The 22,340-nt window shown below is 39.1% G+C and overlaps 1 protein-coding gene across 3 annotated transcripts in view; it reads left to right on the top strand.

Annotated features, from left to right (window-relative positions):
- dock10 (dedicator of cytokinesis 10) overlaps positions 1-22,340 on the top strand; it is a 94,384-nt gene that overhangs the window by 60,815 nt on the left and 11,229 nt on the right. For 2 of the 3 annotated variants that reach the window (XM_042339037.1, XM_042339035.1), the window contains exons 20-50: positions 519-642; positions 1,082-1,203; positions 2,321-2,407; positions 2,512-2,604; positions 3,846-3,964; positions 4,866-4,935; positions 5,485-5,604; positions 6,199-6,270; positions 6,571-6,717; positions 7,541-7,624; positions 7,730-7,829; positions 8,211-8,389; positions 8,836-8,952; positions 9,247-9,364; positions 9,674-9,795; positions 10,585-10,702; positions 11,502-11,568; positions 12,062-12,109; positions 13,077-13,178; positions 13,980-14,101; positions 14,601-14,716; positions 15,182-15,319; positions 15,607-15,789; positions 16,267-16,377; positions 17,016-17,231; positions 17,763-17,820; positions 18,114-18,212; positions 19,099-19,205; positions 20,259-20,381; positions 21,076-21,189; positions 21,713-21,718. In XM_042339037.1, coding sequence (XP_042194971.1) covers positions 519-642; positions 1,082-1,203; positions 2,321-2,407; positions 2,512-2,604; positions 3,846-3,964; positions 4,866-4,935; positions 5,485-5,604; positions 6,199-6,270; positions 6,571-6,717; positions 7,541-7,624; positions 7,730-7,829; positions 8,211-8,389; positions 8,836-8,952; positions 9,247-9,364; positions 9,674-9,795; positions 10,585-10,702; positions 11,502-11,568; positions 12,062-12,109; positions 13,077-13,178; positions 13,980-14,101; positions 14,601-14,716; positions 15,182-15,319; positions 15,607-15,789; positions 16,267-16,377; positions 17,016-17,231; positions 17,763-17,820; positions 18,114-18,212; positions 19,099-19,205; positions 20,259-20,381; positions 21,076-21,189; positions 21,713-21,718 — 3,402 coding nt within the window. The remainder of the gene's footprint in view (positions 1-518; positions 643-1,081; positions 1,204-2,320; positions 2,408-2,511; positions 2,605-3,845; positions 3,965-4,865; positions 4,936-5,484; positions 5,605-6,198; positions 6,271-6,570; positions 6,718-7,540; positions 7,625-7,729; positions 7,830-8,210; positions 8,390-8,835; positions 8,953-9,246; positions 9,365-9,673; positions 9,796-10,584; positions 10,703-11,501; positions 11,569-12,061; positions 12,110-13,076; positions 13,179-13,979; positions 14,102-14,600; positions 14,717-15,181; positions 15,320-15,606; positions 15,790-16,266; positions 16,378-17,015; positions 17,232-17,762; positions 17,821-18,113; positions 18,213-19,098; positions 19,206-20,258; positions 20,382-21,075; positions 21,190-21,712; positions 21,719-22,340) is intronic. The other variant, XM_042339034.1, reaches the window with a different exon arrangement.

Below are 22,340 nucleotides of genomic sequence, written 5' to 3'. Positions count from 1 at the left end.
GATCCAAAGAAATATTCGACCCGGTTGGAGGTTATTTGGCCTATGTTTTGTGCTGGTGTTTGCTCCACCAAAAAGTGATCCATCCTAATCCCTCATATTCTCTGATACTCTTAATAATAATAATAATAATAATCTTTGTATTTTATATAGCACCTTATCATGTCATTGAGACGTCTCAAAGTGCTTCGCAGAATATACTCTAAATTGAATTGATTGTATATTTTGTGGGTGAAATATACCCCTCTACGTGTTTGTCTAAATCTCTTTTAAACGTGCCATCACTCTCCATGTTCTTTTGAATATTTTAACTTTCTATTTCATGGTAGTTTGTGGTAAATCATGTTCCATCAGGCCATAGATCTAGCAGCGCCTTTGAACACTGAAGTCAATTTGACCAAACATTACGAAATGATTTTTTGGGTTAAGAAAAACAAGACTGTTAAATGGAAGCTTCCATAAGCTCCAAGTATGGCCATCAACATATTCATCTTTACTTGTAATGTAATGTTATTTTTCAGGTGAAAATTGAACTTCCCACTCAGCTGCACGAAAAGCACCACATTCTCTTCTCGTTCTGTCACATCAGCTGTGAAATTGCTGCAAAAAGTGGTTCCAAAAAGAAAGAGGCATTGGAAACGCAAGGTACATTAGTTAACATCCGCCAGACTTTTTTTTGAGGTGGGGGGAGAGGGGCGGGATATTTCCTAACTTTACAGTAATCAACGAAAGGCCACTGCTAAACTAAATCCACAATTTCATTTTTAAATTCTTGCCAGAAATTGTAGAAACCTTACACCTATAAACACCTAAAAGATAACAGGTGAATTTAAAAATGGCATGAAATCCTAAAGTCAATTAATCAGTGGCCTGTCTTTACAAGGAATTTGAGTATTATTTGTAGTCAGCCGTGAATATCAAACTGCTGCCTCTCACCTTTTAGCTTAAAACATAGCAGTGCAGCCGAAAAGGTTTATTCATTTTTTTAAAATTAGGATTACTGTACCTGTTATCCATGATTTCTGCCCCCCCTCTACTGTAACATAGAGCAGTGCAATGATTCTTTTATTCTATTTCCATACAGTTGGATATGCTTGGCTTCCCCTCATGAAAGGTGGTGGACTTGTGTCCCATGACCATTCAATTGCTGTAGCAGCCAACCTTCCTCCTGGGTACCTCAGTCATCAGGACCAAACAGCAGGAAAAGTAAGAGCAATATGGTGAAGAGGTGGTATCTTGGGAGCACTACACATTATTGTCTCTTTCGTTATTAGACACCGGAGATGCAGGATGAATTCCGAAGTATTTTTTTGCAGGATTGTGTGGGTGCGGGTGGGGGGAAAGCAGTAACTCATGTGCATTATGCTTCTATTTAATTCACCAACAAGGTCCAAGAAATCATGCACACCATGGAAATCGAAGTTAGATTTACAAACTTGGCTGTGACAGTAAAAATGCACTAGATTTGGCTTCATTATCCCAGCCGGTGGGGGGGGGAGGGGGGGAGCTGCTGGAAAGCTCATAGACATAGACATAGACAGTGGGTTAGGATAATATCAGATTTGGCTGTGTTTCCTCCCTCCCTCCCTCCCACCACCTTCCCACGGTTGAATGACCCATTGCTACTCTCTATTAGGCTCATGTACTAAGAACGGGCTCTTGGCTGAGATGCTGAGGGCTGCTGGCAGCTGTGAAATTGTACCTTATCATGAATGACTAGCCTGAATCAAGAGAGGAGCAGTAAAGGGGGAAGCAAAGTCGATGAACAATTCAAAGCCAGTTAGTTACACGTCTCATACAGTACTTGGCTTTTTCTGCATTTCAAAGATTTACATTGTCATGCTTTTTTTTTGTGCGAGATGACAAAAGTAATGGAGATAATTAATTATGCTCTCTGTATTAAATACCAACACGTTTAGTGTTTTGTTCATTTTTTCTAACGTGCAGGCAAAGGGGAAATGTGTCTGAAGAGGTAGTTTATACAGCAGAACTCTGTCATAACATGCTCCGTTATAACGCGGGTTTGCTTATAGCGGGATTGGGGTGTGGACCACGATATTTGCCCTGTAAAGTATCCCAAATTTGCTGGCTTGGTCCTTTCAAATCCTGTTCTTTCTGCATAGCGCTGGCTGCTTCTCACATGCATGTAGAATGAAGAAGCATTGACCATGATCAAGGCCTGTATAACCCTGGCTTGATGCCCACACACATACACACATTACCACGGTGTAACAGGGCTCTACTGTAAGTCAGCAGCAGTTGTGCGTGTACTCTGGTTTGGAAAGAAATTGGTTAATCTTAAAATCAATGCTTTTTTTCGCAGTCATGTGGATCTGATGTAAAATGGGTTGATGGAGGGAAGTCACTCTTCAAAGTTTCTGTGAATATGGTGTCTACAATTTACACTCAGGTTTGGAAAATCATTTTGTAATAATATACAGAACTGTCTGACTTCCATTTAATACACGTGTCAAACCAGACGTGAGAATTCAAGTTCACACCTATCTTTTCCAGGAGGAGAAATTGAACAACTTTTTTCAGCAATGTCAACGAAGGAAACAGGAAGTGTCTCAGGCTCCCTCTTCAGATTTTGTCAACTCTATCAAGGTTTGAACATTTTAAGGGCAAAAACTTCGGGTCGTAACTTAAGCAAAACCGTCGCGCACGCACTACTTTTAAAGGATTACAGTCATGTGTTTGTGGCTCTGTGAATATTTGGACCATAAATTTGGACCCTTAGATAATAGGTTGAATGTACTAAAATCTTTTTGCTGTACACTGAGCTACTCAAAACACTTCCAGTTCATGTACGGTGACTGAATAAACACTGATATTACACAACTGAATAACAACCATTACAACTAATCACCTTGTAACTTCACACAGTGATTTGTTTTGCATTAACTGTTCGAGTGGGCCCAACCTTGACAGCTAATCCATGCCATTAACATTCCACATTCAGGTTTGAGATTAATTCACCTGTTTTGTTTTACTTTCTTACTTTGCTGAGGGAAAAACGTTGGCCAGGTCATCTGCAGATCCCTCTGTTCTCTTTTAAATCATGCTTATTGGACTTTAACATGCAACCAAACCACCAGACAGGAACTTGGTTTAACATTTCAGCTGAAGGACAGCATCGCTAGTTCTGCTTTGAAATGTCAAGGTAGATTATTAGCTCAAATCCTGGTGTGGGACTCGATCTTCTGATCCAGTTGCCAACTGGCACTGAACAATAGCTTAATACCATATCAGTGATACTAAAAGCAATACTAAAACCACAATTTAAGGTCAGAATAAACATTTTAAATATTCCCTTTTTTCCTTTCTGTTCACTCTTGTTGCCTATTCTCGTTCCTTCCCTTTTTTCAGACACATTTCCCCCTTGCTCTTCTTCAAATCATTTTAAAATGTCATTATACCTTCTCTTTCTTATATTGCCATTGTTTTCTTTCTGCTCCCACTGTGTGTTTTGGGTGGTGGGACCAGCCTACTTTTCCCCCCTTGACGTAAAACCGTTTTCATAGCTACTGAAGCTCTGGCCAATCTTTGACTGGCAATTTACTATGTAGAAATGATGTGAAAAAGTAAACGTGGCCCAGATGAGCGATGTCCTCTATTATTGTTAAGGGTCGATGATCCTAAGTAGGATCTGTCTGTCCATCAATCACATTATGTATGAATAAGCAGTGTGACTATTTAGTGCTTAACTACAAACTAGATACTAGATATAAGGAAAGACATTAGAATACAGCAGGAGCAGTACTCCTAAGTGATATCATGCTTAATTCATCGCAACACTTTGTCCGAGCTTTTCGATTTGCTTCTCAAGCTGCTTCTGTTTGTTCCAGGGTCTACTTGGCATTGAAAGGATCCATGTGATTGTGAGGTTCCTTCCTGTTCTTCTAGATCAGCTGTTTTGCATCTTGACAGAGAATGATCAAAGTGAAGTCACTACTGCCACCACCAGGTTAGATGGATAAAAATGCTCTTCACGGGTGCAGAGGAAAATAAATTTGATCACAAGCACGTGGGGTCTGAATAGGATTTCTTTTTACTGCTATGTTATTTAATAAATGACTGAATACTCGATACACCACTGTCCTCTGACATTATCTGTCTGTACATCTGGTATTTTGTTCCACTTTAGGCTCTGGTGCAAAGGTCACTTTGACGGCACTTCATAGTTTCAGAATTTAAAATTCAGATCGAGGATCAAAGCGAAAGATTTATTGCAAATAAAACTTTCACATTCAGGATAAATTGTCCCCAGATGTTGGAGTAGAATCGCAGTACTTGTAAATGTAACATCTGCCTTAGGGGTTTTCTGCTGTCTCAAAGCACTTTTGAATCAGAAAATCAGCACAGATTGGATATGACTCCTTTATTTTAGCTCTCCCCCTTTACAACAGCATAAATTACACGTAGAGGATATTGCACCAGTTGGGTGGCATTAATTTGTTTGTTGCATTTCACTGTGTGGAAGCTGCAGGATTTATGTGTAACTCGTATTGTTTTGTAACAGGATTAAAGCAAGTAATGGAATGCTACTGATCCACTATTACCCTTGTTACGTGCCCATTATTGTTTTAATACAAAGGGCTTTCTCCTGAATACAAAAATATTTATTTGGGTTTTTGACTATGTATGATCTTCGATATTTATGCTTTCAGTTTCCAAGTTGGATTGTGTAGTTTGATAAATTGCACAAATTGGCTGCCACATTCATCTACTAAATACCCAGTCGATACATTTCACAGTATATCCTGTGAATGTCTTTAAGTCGTCCTCCCGCTGTGAAAGGCCCTATTTCAAATGCAAGGATTGTTATTTATTATTACGTCTTAAAAATTGTTTCTCCTGTTTTTCAGGGTTATCGTTAATATTGTTGCAAAATGCCACGAGGAAAATTTGGACAGCTACCTCCGCTCTTACGTAAAGGTATGGGACATAGTTTCACAAGCCACATTTTAAGATCCTTGCGTAAGAAACGTGCATACCCACAGACCTGTGTGTGTTTGCATATTTAGTATGTTTAGTTATTTAGTTTCTGCGGAAATATTACAAAGTGAAATGCGACCCAATATTAATGATGCAAATTAGGACAGCAACATGCAACACTTTGGAATAAGGACATTGATTCTGTTCCCTCCTTTGTTAAGTTCTTGATCTCAGCTTTGCTGTTGTGTGGAAATAAAGAGCAGAATCATACACCTACTCCCAGGGGGAATAAACACTTTTGCATGCCACATTTACGTCCTTTTGGGAAAGTAGGAGCGGTATTCCACGCGAAGAGCATTTCAGAAAACTAACTAATTGGCGAGAGGGATTTCAAGCACCTAGTGACAGGAAATTAATTATATTGTACGATTACTGATTGTCTTATGTTGTGCCAGAGTATTTAATAACTGACATGCTTGTTAAGTTTTGCATATTATGTAGTGTGATGAATTGATCACCCATCTTATTTCCAATTTCTGTTGCTTGCAGTTTGTTTTCAAGGCTGAATTCTCTGAGTTGAAACAGCAAACAGTTCACGAAGAGCTTATGAAAGGCATGACTGAAGTCCTGAAATCTTCAGAGGCAGCTGAAATGAAGCATTTGCTAAAGGTATTTTTTTATTGGAATTAAGCAAAATAGTTTTAAAAATTCAAATAACAATAAGTAGCTCTTAGCTCACTAAGGCATCATGAATTTGAACCTGGTCGATGTGAAGCCGTTATGAGCCAGCCAATTAAGTATGTATCTCAATGACCTTTTTTTTTTACCATTTGGAGTATTAGCATCTAAACGCACTACTCTTAGCTATGTCACCACTGCGCAAATCACCCATGAAGTAAACAGGATTTTTTCTAAGGAATCTGCTGTATTGTAGGCAGAACCCTGAGAGCTCACACTGGGCCTGAGATTTTATTGCAGATGAAGTATCGTGGTTCTGTTTGTTAAGCGTAAGGTAAGTTTGAACAACTATGCCATTCCCCTTGGCCTCCACCCTCCCCAATCCCAAACCCCAGCTCAGGTCCAAATCCCTGACTGTCCAGCGCCTTGGGACATCCTCCCGATGGGGAAGGCGCTATACAAATGTAATTTTGCATTGTGTGCTCAGTTGCTCTCACGACTTGATGGTTCATGTATTGCTAAGACATTGGAATAGAAATGATCCAAATCGAGTCACATTCTGATAGTGTCCACATTGTTTTTCAGCATTCCTGGTTCTTCTATGAAATCATCATAAAGTCACTGGCGCAGTATTTAGTCGACAACAACAAGATGCAGGTAGGACAATGTGGGAAAACACAAAGCATGCGGATGCAAACATGTGTAACATTAGAGTCATGTTGGGATACATTAAGCAGTACCAAATAAATATACTAAAAATAGTGGGATTTGACTGTAACTGTGATATAAACCTCCCTATTTATATCAGATATTTTGGTTTCACTCAGATTAACTTTACGATAAGGAGAAATGTTCAAAAGGTTGTCACGATTAAGTTTTTNGGATGTGGTGACGTATTTTCCATTGAATTTGAGAAATCATTCCATTCCATTCATTGTTTTTCTCTGAAATGCGTAGCTGAAGCGTACTGAGAGGTTTCCATCGTCCTGTCATAGAATGATGGAGGTCCTGGTGACCACCTTGGGAGAAATCATCTACAAGAAGTTCAGAGAAACTGAAGAAGAAACAAGGGAGGCAAACCGTTTCCTCGCCATGTTTGTAAAGGTAAGATTTTCTCAATCAGAAAATGCATTACTGCCCTGGAATTAATAATAATCCTTACATTTGATATAGTGCCTTATCGCATCTTTGAGTCTTCTCAAAGCGCTTCACAGGATATACTGTAAAGTGAATTGACTGCGTATTTTGTGGGCGGAAATACAACACCGCCCTGTAATAAATTTACTGGTAAAAATTCCACTTGGGTCGAGATGTATTCATTCAACTTAGCATTTCAAAGCGCGCAGATCTTGTCAATTTCTTAAATTGTCTTTAATTTTGAAGCTGGTTTTCGGTAAGTTTCTTTTAAGAACGACACAAAACGACCTTCAAAGTTGAAACGGAATTCAATCCTTTGCCAAATTCTGCAAATCTGATATAATAATAGTAATAATCCTTGCATTTGATATAGCGCCTTATCACATCTTCAAGACATATCAAAGCGCTTCACAGAATACACTGTCAAGTGTAGTGACTGTGTGTTTTGCAGGCAAACACTGCAGCCAAGTTGCATACAGCAATGACCCACAAACAGCGTGTAGTTGAATGAGCAATATTTTATTGGGGAGATTATTGGTCAGCTCACTAGGAGATAACCCCACTTCTCTTTATAAGATACCTCAAATGGAGTAATAGACATGATTAGCCAAGTGACTTTTTGTGCTGAAATCCCTCTTTTTATCAATTATGTGTTTGGCAACTTGAAAATCTATTAAAGTTATATTCAACAGCATATTACCTCTAAAATACTGTAAATTGTTTATCTTTATGAATATTTGCTTGCTGATAATTCAATAAAATACCAGCATGATTCATATTTTTTTTACAGCGAAGTCTGACCCTTATGGACAGAGGATTCGTATTGAAACTCATTGGCAATTATGTGAACTTATTCAATCCTGGAGATAATAAAGTAAGTCAGATGATTGTTAATCGACATAAAATGAAGCAAGGCATGCAAAACATTTGTGAATACATTTTAAAGCATTTTATAGCTTAATTTCCCTTTCAATTTCAGACCTTGTTTGAATTTAAGTTTGATTTTCTTCGAGAAGTTTGCAACCATGAGCACTTTATTCCTCTCAACCTGCCCACAGTGTTTCTGAAGAGCAAGACAGGTAAACAAAGTAAAGACGAAACAGCGTTTCATTTACATTTTACATTGAATATCATATGTCCTGCTTATGCGTTTTTTTAAAAAGATTTTTTTTTCTATTCAACTGTATCTCTGTCAACTGTAATGCTCCATGTTTGTGTCAGCTTGGCTCAGTTGGTAGCATCCTAGCCTCTAGGTCAGAAAGATTCAAGCTCCAGGGATTTGAGCTCAGTCCAGCTGATACGTTATGATACGTTAAATATGTGCCTATTCAGATGGATATCTCATGCATAATTCGGTATTTATTTCCTTTTATACCAGAAAGCAGTGATTTTAATAGTAAGTGCTCATGTAGTCTCCATGGTTATAAGATCATGTATGTGTTTATTTTCCTCTGGAATAGGTGTGCATCCGGAATATACCTTGACAAACGAATTTTGCCATAATCATTTTCTCGTTGGACTATTGCTCCGTGAAGTTGGATTTGCACTACAGGAAGATCAGGATATCAGGCACCTTGCAATTGCTGTCCTGAAAAATCTCATGGCAAAGCATTCCTTTGACAACCGATATGCCGGAAAGGTACTGGAACTAAACCATCAGTTTGTAGTGTGTGGCACTGTGTAGTAACTTGTGGTGCTTTGCAACTTTCCGACTTTTGAATTAAATTTAAAACGGTTTGATTAAAGTTTTGTTTTTACAGATTAAACTTTGCTCATATCTATTCCATGATTGTAACCACCTTGTTTCTGGTGGGGGGAAGGCATTCAGAATGAAGGGAGGTGGTCAAATCAGTTCACGTTTACGACTTAATAGTTCGCTGTAGAGAGTCACTGGCAGAGTCTTGCGTATGGGTTTGCCACCCATCCTTTTGTCTGGAGAACAGTGTAAGAAATCAGGTGCACAAAATAAATGGGGAAGGTTAATAAATAATATAAAATCCATTGGATTTCTGCACCTCGAAATTACTTAAGGTTAATGTTATTTAAGTTGATTCGGCTCTGCTCACCCGTCTGTTTTCTTTCCAGAGTCAACAGGAAAAAATCGCCACTTTATACCTGCCACTGTATGGTATACTTCTTGACAACCTTCCCAGGATATTTATGAAGGACATGTTTCCGTTCAACCTCAGTTCCTCTAATCCGGTTAGTGTGACCGAGTCACATAAAGAACGAGTAAAATTGAACTCATGATTGATGGCAGCTTTTTTATGGCATTTTTTAAAAAAAAGCAGTTCTATTTATTTCTGCTTTAGTCGCAGTAAATGGTATATTAATTAATATACAATGATAGAAATCCGCCTAAATTGGCGTTTGTTTTTGACAACTGAATTATAGGAAAAAAAAAGTTGTTTTCTTATTCACTTGATTGATTGATAGCAAGTGAAAATTAAAGCTTTGGGTGTAAGAATATTGCTGATATTCTGGCTTAAATGACAGGGTTCCAGGGATGACTTGAGTGCTGCTGCTGGGTCACAGAATCAATCAACCACCCCAACCCGTAATACCAATTCACTGGAAGCTTCAGTCTCAAAAGACGTGTTGAATTCAATAGCAGGTATGTCTGATTGATTTTCTTTGTAACTCGTTCTATATAAAATGTTCTATATAAAAGGCACACATCTCTTATATTTACTCTTACTGAAGCTTAGCTTAATTTATCCTCGCTTGTTTGATACTCAAGGTACTTTCCGAATCACTTAAAAATTACATTTTCAGCAAACTAAATAGATGGTGATCTATCAAGTTACCCCAATCGTAAATACATTTAAAAAGTTTTGCAAATCTTGAATAAGGTGGGGGTTTTTTTTCCTTGATTAAAATTGTCGTATTATCGTCCGAGTGACATTTATGGTACTATTTTTAGTTATTTCATCTGTAGCTATGTCAACGGTATCCCATGCGGACTCCAGAGGTTCACTTGGCAGTCTGGATTCTACCTCAGGCGCTTGTGAGAAAATGAGTGAAAAACACGATTCCTGTGAAAAGGTATAATTTTTAAAGAAGTGAATCGCAGTTGGCACATAATTGGAGAAGTGAAACTCTGTTCATCCCTCGCACCCTCAACCCCACCAACGGAGTTTGCGCTTTCAGCCACTACGTCCTAAAACATCTGGAACACTCTCCCTCAGTCCCTCCGCCTTGCCCCACTCTCTCCTCTCTTTCAAGTCCCGCCTGAAAATTTTCCTCTTCGACCATGCATACGGCCACCTCCCCACTCCCCCCGCTGTTAAGCGCTCTGAGACTCTACCCTGCGTGGAGGGTGCTATATAAGTGCAAGTGCATGTTTCTATACATTATGCAACATCACCAAAGCAGTCTTGGTTAGACCTTGCTGGTCATGTGTGTTGTATGTCACACGTTTTTCCTTTCTGATCGTATCTCCCTGCATCTCCCCTTTGAGCCTTCTCACCCCCATGCAACACTTCCATCCTCCAGCCTGGATGCCATGCACTCTCTGTGACTATCATTAGGTCTCAGTTCTAGTCGATAGGAGGCAGGACACTTTGCAAGGCAGGCTCATTGTGAACGCATGACATTACTCATCTAGTCACTCACTGTGCGGCCTCTGAAACATTCTCAAAGAGGATGGATAAACTGATCTATAGAGGAGTACTAAAACACATACGTTTAATCCACTAATACCCTTGATTGAACATGTATATCTAGCTGGAAAGACCAGATTGAGGCAAACTTGAGAATTTAGGTTATCAAATCACTAAAATAACTTCCACTCAGCCACACGTTAGTTTAATAGCTATGTCTTTAACTCTCCAGACTTATTCCAGACCATTGTCTTTGATTGGATCAACTATTCGCTTTGACAAATTGGACCAGGCAGAAACACGCAGTTTACTTACATGCTTCCTCCATATTATGAAAACAGTTTCTGAGGGTAAGACTGTTCTTTGCTGATGTACTCTTACCAAGCCCAGACATTTGGTTGCTCTGTATAATTGTAATAGTCAATGAGGCATTAGCTGCTGTATTTATGCTGCTGGGCCAATGCAAAGATGTGGAGCAGTGAGACAATTTGTCCTTTCCACCCTTCACTGCAAATTCCACTTACTTCCCCCTGCCCCACTTTATTCTGACCATGTGCTCTTTGATTGATGCATGGTTATAAGTATGTTATTATGGAGCCTTACAAACTAATAACGTTTAAACTCTCCATTCATTGTTCCCGGATTATCCAGAGTTTTGGACCACTGGGAGTAAGCTCAGTGCTCTTCGCATCCTGATGCGTTTGTACCGTCCTGGTTTAAATCCTACTGTAAGCTTCTCTAATGATGTCGGGCACCACTCCAGTGCAGGTCTTATTGTCTGAGCCCCTATCTAGCTTCACCAATGGTAACCAAACACTGGTGATTTGCCTTCAAACATGAGGTACAATTGTAACATTATAATACCGAATAAATGTCTTTTTTTCATTGTTTAAATTTGGTCTTTTCTTTTTGAAAGTATTATTATTATTATGCAAGGATTATTATTATTTAGGTGATATATTTTCTACAACCAAACAAAATAATGCAATACGTTTAGATTTTGTAGTTTTGCATAAAAGCTTATAAAAGTCGTGAAATAATTAAAACGCTGCACGTGTTTTGTGGTTCAAACGATGAAGTTATCAATAATTAAAATGTCAGACAATGCCAGGCTAATGTAAAAGAAATAATATGTCTGCTTCTTTTCAGAGATTTTAAGGGCTTACTGGTCTAAAGCCCCATACTGTGAGCTAACCGATTTCTTCAATATCTTAGAGTAAGTAAAAAAAAAAGTTTCCTGATGCAGACTACAATAACAATTCTGTGCACGGAGCAGTTATAAAATAAAATGTATTTCGCCTACAAATACACAATCACTGCCCTTTACAGCAAACCCTGTGAAGTGCTTTGGGACGTCCTCCTGACATGAAATATACCAAATGTAAGAAGTATTGAGAAATATCATGCACTGGGGATGATGTGATGGCTTTAAGCTTACATTTGGCTTTTTATTTTTATTTTGAAGCTTCATTTTGTATAACAAAATGAAAAATAATACAATAGAACGCAAGAGAAATTTAACTAAATGCAGATATGCCCGTTTGTCAAGACCTGCCACTTTGACCGTGCTTTTGTTCCTCTCTCTCATTTTATTGTGAATGTTTTCGGAAACACTTCACCTGGAACCTCACCTCAAAAACAAACACTTGCTTTATTGCAACATCATGGCGAGCCGACATTTAATGCTTGAACCTCTTTCATTCTTTCAGAGTTTGCGTTCAGCATTTCAGGTTTCTAGGGAAGAGACATATTGCAAGGTAATGATGATTTAACTTTACAGTATATTCTGTGAAGCGCTTTGAAATGTCTTGAAGACGTGATAAGGTGCTATGTCAAATGCAAGAATTATTATTATTTTAATTTTATGAAATAGCAAAACAGGTCAGTTGCTGCTTGTTTTTTTTTGTCTTGTCACTGTTCAAAATGTTTTTGGGTATCCGCAGATAAAGCTTGATATTTCGCCCACAAAATGTACAGTCACTATACTTTAGTGTGGAGTCCTGTAGCTCAGTGGTTAGATCGCTCGTCTCGCAAGCGAGAGACCTGGGTTTTAGAAGACGTGATAAACACTATATCAAATGCAAGGATTATTATTATTTCACTGAGACAGGAGAAAATAAATGGTACATGACTTGCTTGGAAAGAATACTGAATGCAGGTATGGCCAGATGTGTTTTTACTTAGAAGTTATAGGGACAGGTTCAGACTAAGATGGACAAATACCCGATGGGTGCCACAATGCTGGGAAGAAGCGTTTGTCTGAAAGAAGGCAGATCAGATTTAAATCATGGAAATGTACGGGAATCATTCAATCAATTTTCTAAAGATGAGAACAAGCAGTACAATTCTGATCTCACCATTCACCACACTGTATCACTGCAAGCGATCACACATCATTTGCTCTGGTATAAAAGGAACACTAATTAAATATTTCTGTGTCAGGTCTGACAGATTACCCATCAGATATGTATTTTGTCTTTGCCTGGAGACTGCTTCAGGATTATCTATTATAATAATATTAATAATTATTAATAATAATTATTATCTAACGTTTTGCTGCTGACATAAACTTTTCTAACTTTGCATTAATAATGATAACGGAAGAATGACTTCCAGAATATAAATAGTGAGCAATTGTTTTGACTAACTGCGATTTTCACAAAGTATCTCATTGCTTGATTCATTTTGTATGACTTTAATCGCGTTGAATTTATTCTTAAACAGGAAGTTAGCTGCTGCAGCTAAACTTGCACAGAGCAGCCAGAGTAATGGCACTCTCAAAGGGTCGAACCCCACTCATCAGAGTTCTAGCCTCCTCTCACAATGGTTGGTAAAGCTTCCTTACTATCTAATGGAATCAATTTATTTAGAAAAGGGTGTTCAGCGTTTTTTTTAAAGGCGTCAGTTACTTTAATGTTAAGAAATGTATTGAATTAAATGAGCAATCTGTTGGGCAAAACAGCAAGCATCAATGTGTGTCAAACATCAGCATATTTGTCTTCAGCGCTCCGAGATGCTATCCTGTGTGAAGGCACTATGTAAATCAAGTTATTGTCGTTGCATTTAAAGAGCTTTTTAACGCAGAATTTGGATGAAACCTCAAATGAATTGACATTTTTAACAGAAATTATGAGAGGCTTTTCTAAATTATTTCCATTGGTCTTGAGTCAGCGACTAGAGGGCATCAATTTAAGATAATTTGCGAAGGAGGAGATGAGGAGGATTTTACTTTACACCAAGTGAGGGGTATTTGTATGTAGAATCCTCTGATAAGTGTTGTGGTTGAGGCAGAATCCACATTAGCTTTCAAGAGTGAACTTGACAGATATCTAAAAAGGAGTCATTTGCATGGGTTTGGAGAAAAGGCGGGTAAATGGAACTCAATGGATCGTTTCTTCAAAGAGCCACCACAGGCCAATGGGCCAAATGCCCTTCTTCTGTGCTGTAAATTTCTTTGATTGGAAATTAAACAAAAACATGAGTTACGCTCAAAAATGTGAAGTCTGAAGTGCATTCAGACACCTGTCTCTTCGGATTTCATGCAAATGACCTTGTTATGGTAACCGCTATAAACCTTCATTATTTTTTGTGTTTCATTCAGTGTGTACGTAATTCTTTATTTACCAGGATACACTCCGGACATGACAGTCGGCACGGCAGGTCACAGACGATGCCTATAATACGTGGGAAGAATGCTCTGTCCAACCCCAAACTGCTGCAAATGATGGACGTTTCCAGCATAATGATCAGTACGTAAAGAAGGAACCATGTGTTGAGCCCTCATTGAAACTTGTTTCCAGTAAAGAGCGGGGAATGAGGAATGAAAAAAACCTGAACTTTCCAATTCTATGGCCATTTTGAACCTCTGTACACTTTCCATTTCAAACAAGTAAACAATGTATTTTGACCCTCAACGCAAATACTGCTTCGATGTCAGGAAGAGCAGAATATATTGTGTTACCTCATTTAAATAAATCAATCCCAAAGTTTGTTGCCGGGGTAGACAATGTGGTTCCCACCTAACGAAACTCAAGCATATTGCAGTGTCGCATTAACGCATAGATGAGCAAGTAGACGATGCAGAAACAGGAACAGAGTGGTCTGGCATTCTGCACACCAGACCTGTAATGATCCAGTTTCTCTTTTTTCTACATTTGGAGTGTGCTTTAGCATTTATCTAAAAATGCTCATGTCCAGTGATTTTGTGCAATCTAATTAATCAATCGCTGTGGTCTCCTGTTTGTTTAGATGGGGCTCCCAGTGAAATGGACAACTTGAACCTCATCGATATAGAAGCGAACACTGCAACAGAGGTCTGCCTAACAGTGCTTGAGATCATTTGTCTCTTTATGCAGAACCATCAGGTATATGTGCTGTTCTTTATATTTGTTACCCTGAGACATTGCATTTGCTTTGCGTGAATATTGTCACTTTCAATACCGTACTGCACTGAAACTTGAAACATGCTGTTGAATATAAAATTAATTTTCAAATATGCTGTTGCTATTATATAACACAGTCCAACTTGTGTATTTGGCATCAGCAAACTCTGGGAAAAATAATGATTCACAATTGTATGTATTTGAAGGTGATAAAAGGAGTGGGCTCATATCTTGTTTTTTTGAATATGCGTGCAATTATATTCCCTCATTGAGATCAGCCAAGTCTGTCCATTCAGTTTCACTCCAAAGAGTGACTTTACCAGCAGAGTTATTGTGGGAGCTACAAATCATGTCTTATTGTCCATTATTATATGTCAAGTTACAGTCTGTAAAGCTTGTGTTTTGCACAGTATGGTATTAATCATTCATTGTCATTTGACTTCATAGAGACAACTGCAACAGGATGATGGTCATAATTCCACGATGAAGAGAGTCTTTGACACCTACTTGCTGTTTCTGCAAGTCAACCAGTCATCAGCTGCTCTGAAACACGTATTTGCAGCTCTCAGGTTATACGTCTCCAAGGTAATGTTACGAGCCACAATACTATTTCTGCGTTTTATTAATATTAGTAATTTCTTCCTTTCCTTTGCTCAACTTTACAAGCTCAAGGTGGTGCTTATGCTATTTGCTTAAGCTACAACTTGTTTCAAAGTTGTCTCGTTCCCAAAGTGACACTGGCAATTAACAGTCTTCTGAACTGTTAAGATTTTACAGTCATCAACTAAAAATGCTAATGAACATTCATGTGGTGTATATTTTGCTATTCTCATGGCACCATGTTTTTACATCCTTATTTCCTTTCCCTCTAGTTTCCTTCAGCGTTTTTCCAAGGCCGAGCAGAGCTGTGTGGAACGCTGTGCTATGAAATCCTAAAGTGTTGTAACCACAGATCAAGCTCTACGCAAACCGCAGCCTGTGCTCTTCTCTACCTCTTCATGAGGAGGAACTTTGAGTTTACAAAAGGAAAGTCAATAGTCAGGTCCCATCTTCAGGTTAGTGCCAAAAATATTGTAGGTTTTTTTTTTAGGTGAAGCTGGACTTACGATAAGGCTCATAGTGTGACACAGTTTGCATTAGTGAAATGTAAGAATAGTTTCTTCAGATTGAGAAGGATTTAGGCAAATGGTGTGCGGCTCCAACAACAACAACTTGCACCTATCAGTAGCAACTCTAGTTTTGTCAGTGATTTTATATCATTTGTACCTTACTCGCAGTGGTATTTAGCAGCAGATTATAAGGAATGCCACATAGTGTGTCTAATATACTGGGGGGAAGATGTAATCAGATGTGTTACTGTGTTTTGTTCAGACTCATGTTTCGCTCTTGAAAGTATATATGGAATTTTAAAGTATTAAAATAACAGAAGAGAAATGCGGATGTTTTTATATTGTAAATGTGTTGGTAGCTTTCCAAATCTCTTTGTACAACCTGACTTTCAATTCATTCATTTTATCTCTTTGCTTTTATAGCTTATCAAAGCTGTGAGCCAACTGATAGCAGACGTAGGAATGGGAGGCACACGATTCCAGCAGTCACTGGCAATTATCAACAATTTTGCAAACGGAGATACACCCATGAGAGTAAGCAGCAATTGTGAATAAGTCCCATTTTGTTTAAGAATAAAAGAAGATATTAAAATGCTTATTGCTCTATTCTGCGCTTAGAATCTGTCCTTCGGATCAGATTTAAACCTTGGTTCCATCTGCCTGTTCAAGTGGACTTTAAAGATGCCATGGCCCAATTTGAAAAGAGAAGAGGGAGTTTCTCGTGGTGTCCTTGATAAAATTGGTCATCCATTTCATGGCTGTGTGCAAATGGGTTGCTGCATTGACCTACAATTGTGAAGTAACTGTACACTTTACAGTAAATTCTTTGAAACGCTTTTAGACATCTTGGCGACGTGATAAGGCGCTATAACGTATGCAAGGATTATTAGTGTATAAAATGCGCGGATCAGTCCTGAGCAGGGACAATCTCTTTTCCCACTGGAAAGTGATTATTACCCATTCAGTAACTTTGGGGTCAAATATTATGATCCATTTTTGTAGATGACCTGCACTGAACTAGGACCCGTTCTAACAGGGTTGGCATGTACTTGACATAAATTGACACGATCAGCGCTGATTAGAATATTTTAGATCTGAAAAGATTTTTGCAGTTAGACAAATGGATGTTGCGGCTTCTAAATACTCGATTTTCGTTGGGCGGCGTCCCGTAGAACACTCTGTTTCCTGTGGAAGTGAAAGACTTGACGAAGCGAATAAGAACAGTGCTAATGGCGACAGCTCAGATGAAAGAGCATGAGAAGGATCCGGAAATGCTGATTGACCTTCAGTACAGCCTGGCTAATTCATACGCCAGCACCCCTGAACTGCGAATGACATGGCTTGAGAGCATGGCGAAAATTCACATCCGAAACGGAGACCTGTCGGAGGTAATTTATATTAATTTAACTAGCATTGATACTCCCCATTGATCAATAGAATTATTTATCTGTCCCCTGTTTCTGGACAGGTGTAATCTTCATTCAAAGCTTGATGTATATATTACCTAGATTCCTTTTGTAGTCAGCAACACTCGCATGGGGATACACTGACTTCATTGCCATGACAATATCATAGGGACTGGTTTTAATTATCAGCAGAATGAAGGACAGAGAATAACTTTGTGCTACGTTAGCCAAAAATACATTAAGCGTGTTAGTACCAAGGTGCATGGTAGATAGTACAGCTTCATCGTAAAATAAAATGATCCTTCGAAATAGTTTATGTTGCTTGATTCTGTAGCTTGTCCTCTGTCTGGTGTATGTTCCCAAAAGGAGATTTCTATAGCCTTTGTTGGAAAGCAACACAAATGTGCAGAATGATGACCATTGGATTGAAACATGTTAAACTTGGTCACTGTAGTGTTTAAAGGGAGGGCAGGAACTATGAATTAATGATGATGACATTGTTGTGTGTTCCAGGCTGCAATGTGCTACATCCATATCGCTGCCCTGATAGCAGAGTATCTCAGAAGACGAGGTGAGCATAAACTAGGAAATAGGAGAATAAATCAAACTTCAGCAAGTATGTCACAATCCGGTTATAGATCACCATCACTAGTCGCTTACGTTTTGTGTTAAATGATTTGGTCTGATTAGTGATCGGCATGAAGTGAAATGGCATTAACACTAACCAGTTGGAACAGTGTGATATTTGACTTGTTTTTGGTAAAAGCTTGTATGATGTATTGTGTGTAACAGTAGCCTCTGTATGTATATGTACTTGCTGTATTTCTGCAATAGTGATATTATTGCCATACTGCCCTACTTTAGGTTATTGGAAAACAGAAGTGACTCGTTTCTGCACCACCTTGTCTGAGGAATCACATAACCCTGACAGTAACCAATTACTAACATCACGTGAAGGAAGAAGTGAGTGCTCTAACAATGCTTGGTGATGTGTGGCAAGACAGGTCCATGCATATTTCATTAACGCAGTGGTACTTTATTGCCTTTGATGATTATTCCTTACTAATATGTTTAAACAGATTCAAGTACTAATTTATACATTACGGCTTTAGCAAATGTACACTCAACCTTCATGTCAACTGCTTTTCTCTTCTGACTCTTCATGTCGTTCATTAAAAATTAATCCAGTCCTTTTATTTTGTTCTCATGTTGGAATATTGCAAGCTAATTTGTTTCCCCCCCACCCCCACCCCCGAATATTTACGTTACTATCAGAGAAGAGGAGAAAACAAACAGAATTTGCAAGGGGCAGATGGATCCCGCAATCAATATCATTTGTTATTAACGAGCTCAAAGCAATGAACTTAATGAGATGTTAGCAGAGCCCCCTTTCATTGATGCCCACATTTATAGAAAATGTGCTATCATGTTTCTTTTAGACTTGAAACTATTTTGAGCCACCTTTGAATGCTTGCCCCTGAAGACTCTCCTCTTCGACCGTGCCTACGGTCACCTCCCTCTCCCACTGGCTCAGAGTCATTCTCCGCCACTGACAAGTTGTTGTTGGTGCTGCTGAGAATCTAATTCGTGACTGCCAACATAACAGCAAAAAATGGGAATGCAATGCTGGGATGTAAACTGTGCTTTGTTTTTCCTGCAAACTTTCTCCTTAACCGCATATATAACCTTCCAACACAGAAACATTAACAGCTCAGCAGGTTTCATCTGTAATGCACAGAATAATCTTCAATTTTCTTTGTGACGTTGTGTTCGATTGTCACTCTTTGATACGCGTGGCTCGGTGGATGCGAAACTCGATTCACTTGAACAAAAAAAACTTTTGTGTCAGGGTTATTCTCAATGGGCTGGCCAGCGTTTGAGACAATTACCCCCAACGTGAAGGAAGAGGGCGCCATGAAGGAAGATTCCGGAATGCAGGACACCCCATACACCGAGGTCAGAATCATTACCGTTTTAGGAATTACGTCAAGTGGATTTTACTTTACTTTCCTGGCCAGATATCGGATTGTTTGCAGATATCGGTCACTGTGGTTGCGAGTTGATAGTAGCAGGTAGCTGGTATCTCGTGAAAAGGGGGCAATTCTGCCCTTGCCTTTGTCACACCCTTAATTATGGATCTTGTTGCCTGTGGATCCTTCTTAATCTGTAATGTGGAGGGTGAGCCGGACAATCTGTGCTAATGCTGCTCTTCATCTACCTGCCCGAAGGCAAGTCAGGCTGAAAGAGTGAACATGTGGTATCTCTCTGTCTGAGTTGTTCTTATTTCTGTACCAGGCCAACAACTCCAAAGCGTGGCTGAAACTGGGAACTGGTTGAAGATTTATCCTTTCAACTTTTTGAAACCCCAGTTCAGTGATGGTTGCCGTTCGATTGTTAATGAGATTAGTTCCATCCTCACTTATTGCAACTATTTTACCCGTGAATTTGATTAGCCCCGGAGGTGTGAAAAATATCAGTAAAAAATGGTGCGACAAAACACTGTACGATCAAAATACGGTTTATTGTGTGGAATCATCTTATATCTGCAGTATCATGAGCAGAGCATTGGGTGGTTTATGTGCCATTGACAGCCATATATTGGAAGCTTGGCACAATATGAATGGAACAGTGTTGTTGTTGGAGACACAACCCCTAAGTGGGCGTATTACCTTTCACTCTGGACCTCCATCCCACAGTCCCTTCACCTCGCTACCTCCCTTGCCTCCTTCAAGGCCATTCTCAAGACCCTCCTCATCGATCGTGCCTTTGGTCACCCTCCCACCTCTCTGCTTTCCTTCACACTTACCCCACCCCTTCCCCCAGGCTCAGGTCCTGACCAATGACTGTCCAGCGCCTTGGAACAGCCTCACGATTTGAAACACGCTCTATAAATGTAATTTTGGTGTTGTTTTCAAAATGCGAAGTTGTGGTTGTCTGAGGTTGACTATTCAGACATCGCCGGATACCTGGGCTGGCTGATTGACATGTTTATCTCATGTTTGGGAATAGGACACCCTGGTAGAGCAGCTGGAAGCTTGCGTTGACTACCTCTGGAAATCTGAACGGCACGAACTTATTGCAGATGTCTACAAGCCTGTTATTACTGTTTATGAGAAAAAGAGAGATTTTAAGGTATGTTTGTTGCTCTTTTTGTTTACAAATAGGAGAAATCTGCATATTTGAGTGTATCCAATACCATGATCTTGTCCCTATCCATAAAACTCTTTGACTTGAACAAAAATGCAGTGAATAACATTGTTTGAATCCTCAATCTCGTCCATTCTTCAAAAAAAAGTCATGAAAACAATACCAATTTCTCTCGTCAGCATTAACTTTGCTCCTTTAGAGCTGAGAAATTTCCACTTAACCCACTGATAATACTGTTTTTCTTGGTGTGTGTGTGTGTGTGTGTGAGTATATATATATCCCCAATTATGTGTCGAGTCACTTGATCATGTCCTCCATCCAGAATCCCTAAGTTTCCCTTCCCCCAACAAGTCGAGTTCAAGATCCTCGTTCTCACCTTCAAATCCATCCAGCATTTCTTCTTTGTCTCTATCACTTGGTAACTAGGCTGTGTGTGTGTGTGTGTATTTAATAGGAGGTTAATAGAAAATTGAAAGCAAAAATGAAATACATTTAAATGACTCATTTTCCTTCGTCTTGATTTCATCCGTCTTCCATTTCAGCCATTGGACACTATTGACTCTGACGAGCGCCAGTGCTCTGTAGCGCGGAAATGTTTCTTGTCAATAACAGAACCGTGACTTATTTCAAAGCAAAATTTAAAAAAATGGTAATTTCACTCACCTTTCATTCATGACAGAGGCTGTCAGAATTATACTACGACATTCACCGATCGTACCTGAAGATCACCGAGGTTGTAAATTCGGAAAAGCGCTTGTTTGGAAGATACTACCGAGTGGCGTTTTATGGACAGGTGAGAGTGGCCAGATTCCTTGTTGTTCCTTTCAACTTTTGCTGCCTCGTTGAAGTTCACGTAAGGGGAAAGCTCAAAATCTATCCCAGAGCCAACGGTGCGATTAAGTACATTTGTACTAAGAATCCCAAATTCATGCTGCTTTTGCTGCAGCGTTTAATTTGCAAAAGTATTCGCTGCTTTTCCAACTGCGTTTCAACGGGTATCTTCTGCGTGTGTTGCTGTGCACTGTATTTCAGTGACATTTTTCTGCTTGTGCACTTTCTACTTATGAACTCAGAGCCAGAGTAAGCTAATGCTTTCCTACCTTTTCTTTGGTTGTTTAATTGTCAAAGTTTTTTCAGGTTGTATTGGTTAAAAAAAANTTGCAGTGTGTACCTCCTGTAAATGCTGTCATTGCAGAAACATCTTTGCTTTATCTTGGTCAGTGAATTCAGTCCACTGTTCGGTATACATGTTATTCTCCTTTGCTGTAGTATATTTAATGCAGACTTTTTCCTCTTTTCTTCTCTCTTTCTTCAAGGCTGTGGTAAGTTAATCTTTCTCTTGCTTTTTCTCTCCCTCCTGATATTCTTCTGAAAGTGCCTTCATTCGTGTATAATTTGCGAATTTCTTGTTATCGAAGCAAATTAATAAACCACCCCACTAATTATTTAACAACAACAACTTGCACTTATATAGCACCCTTCATGCAGGACAGCGTCTTGGAGCGCTACACAGTGGTGGGTGTCATATATTGCAATCTTATCACTTGCACAATAGTTGATATATTAGGAAGCAACACCTTTGATTGCCTAGTGTCAGGGAAATGTTCCAAACTGTCCGTAGGTCTGCCAGTCGTTGTTGAATTGAATAGGCATTTTTGTGAACAATTATTCTTCACTTGCATGAAAGAAAATGCCATCAATCAATGGTTGGCATGATGTGGGCTTGTTATCTTCCCATAATAACATTCTCCTTTAATGGATTTGTTAATCCTGATCATATGTAATGTATACGTCACACAGCATATGGTCATTCTAACCCTGCTCACCCCTTGCAGCTAAACCCAAAGGTAATATTTGCTGCACTACATTCATATCTGCTTCATTAACTTTCACATTTGGGTGTAAATTAATTGTTTGTCAGTGACCATTTTTACCAAGGCGAAT

This window comes from Callorhinchus milii, unplaced genomic scaffold (assembly GCF_018977255.1).
Source record: "Callorhinchus milii isolate IMCB2004 unplaced genomic scaffold, IMCB_Cmil_1.0 Scaffold11, whole genome shotgun sequence".
Lineage (NCBI taxonomy): Eukaryota > Metazoa > Chordata > Chondrichthyes > Chimaeriformes > Callorhinchidae > Callorhinchus > Callorhinchus milii.
Note: the sequence above shows the minus strand (reverse complement) of the source record. Positions and strands in the feature narration are given on the sequence as shown.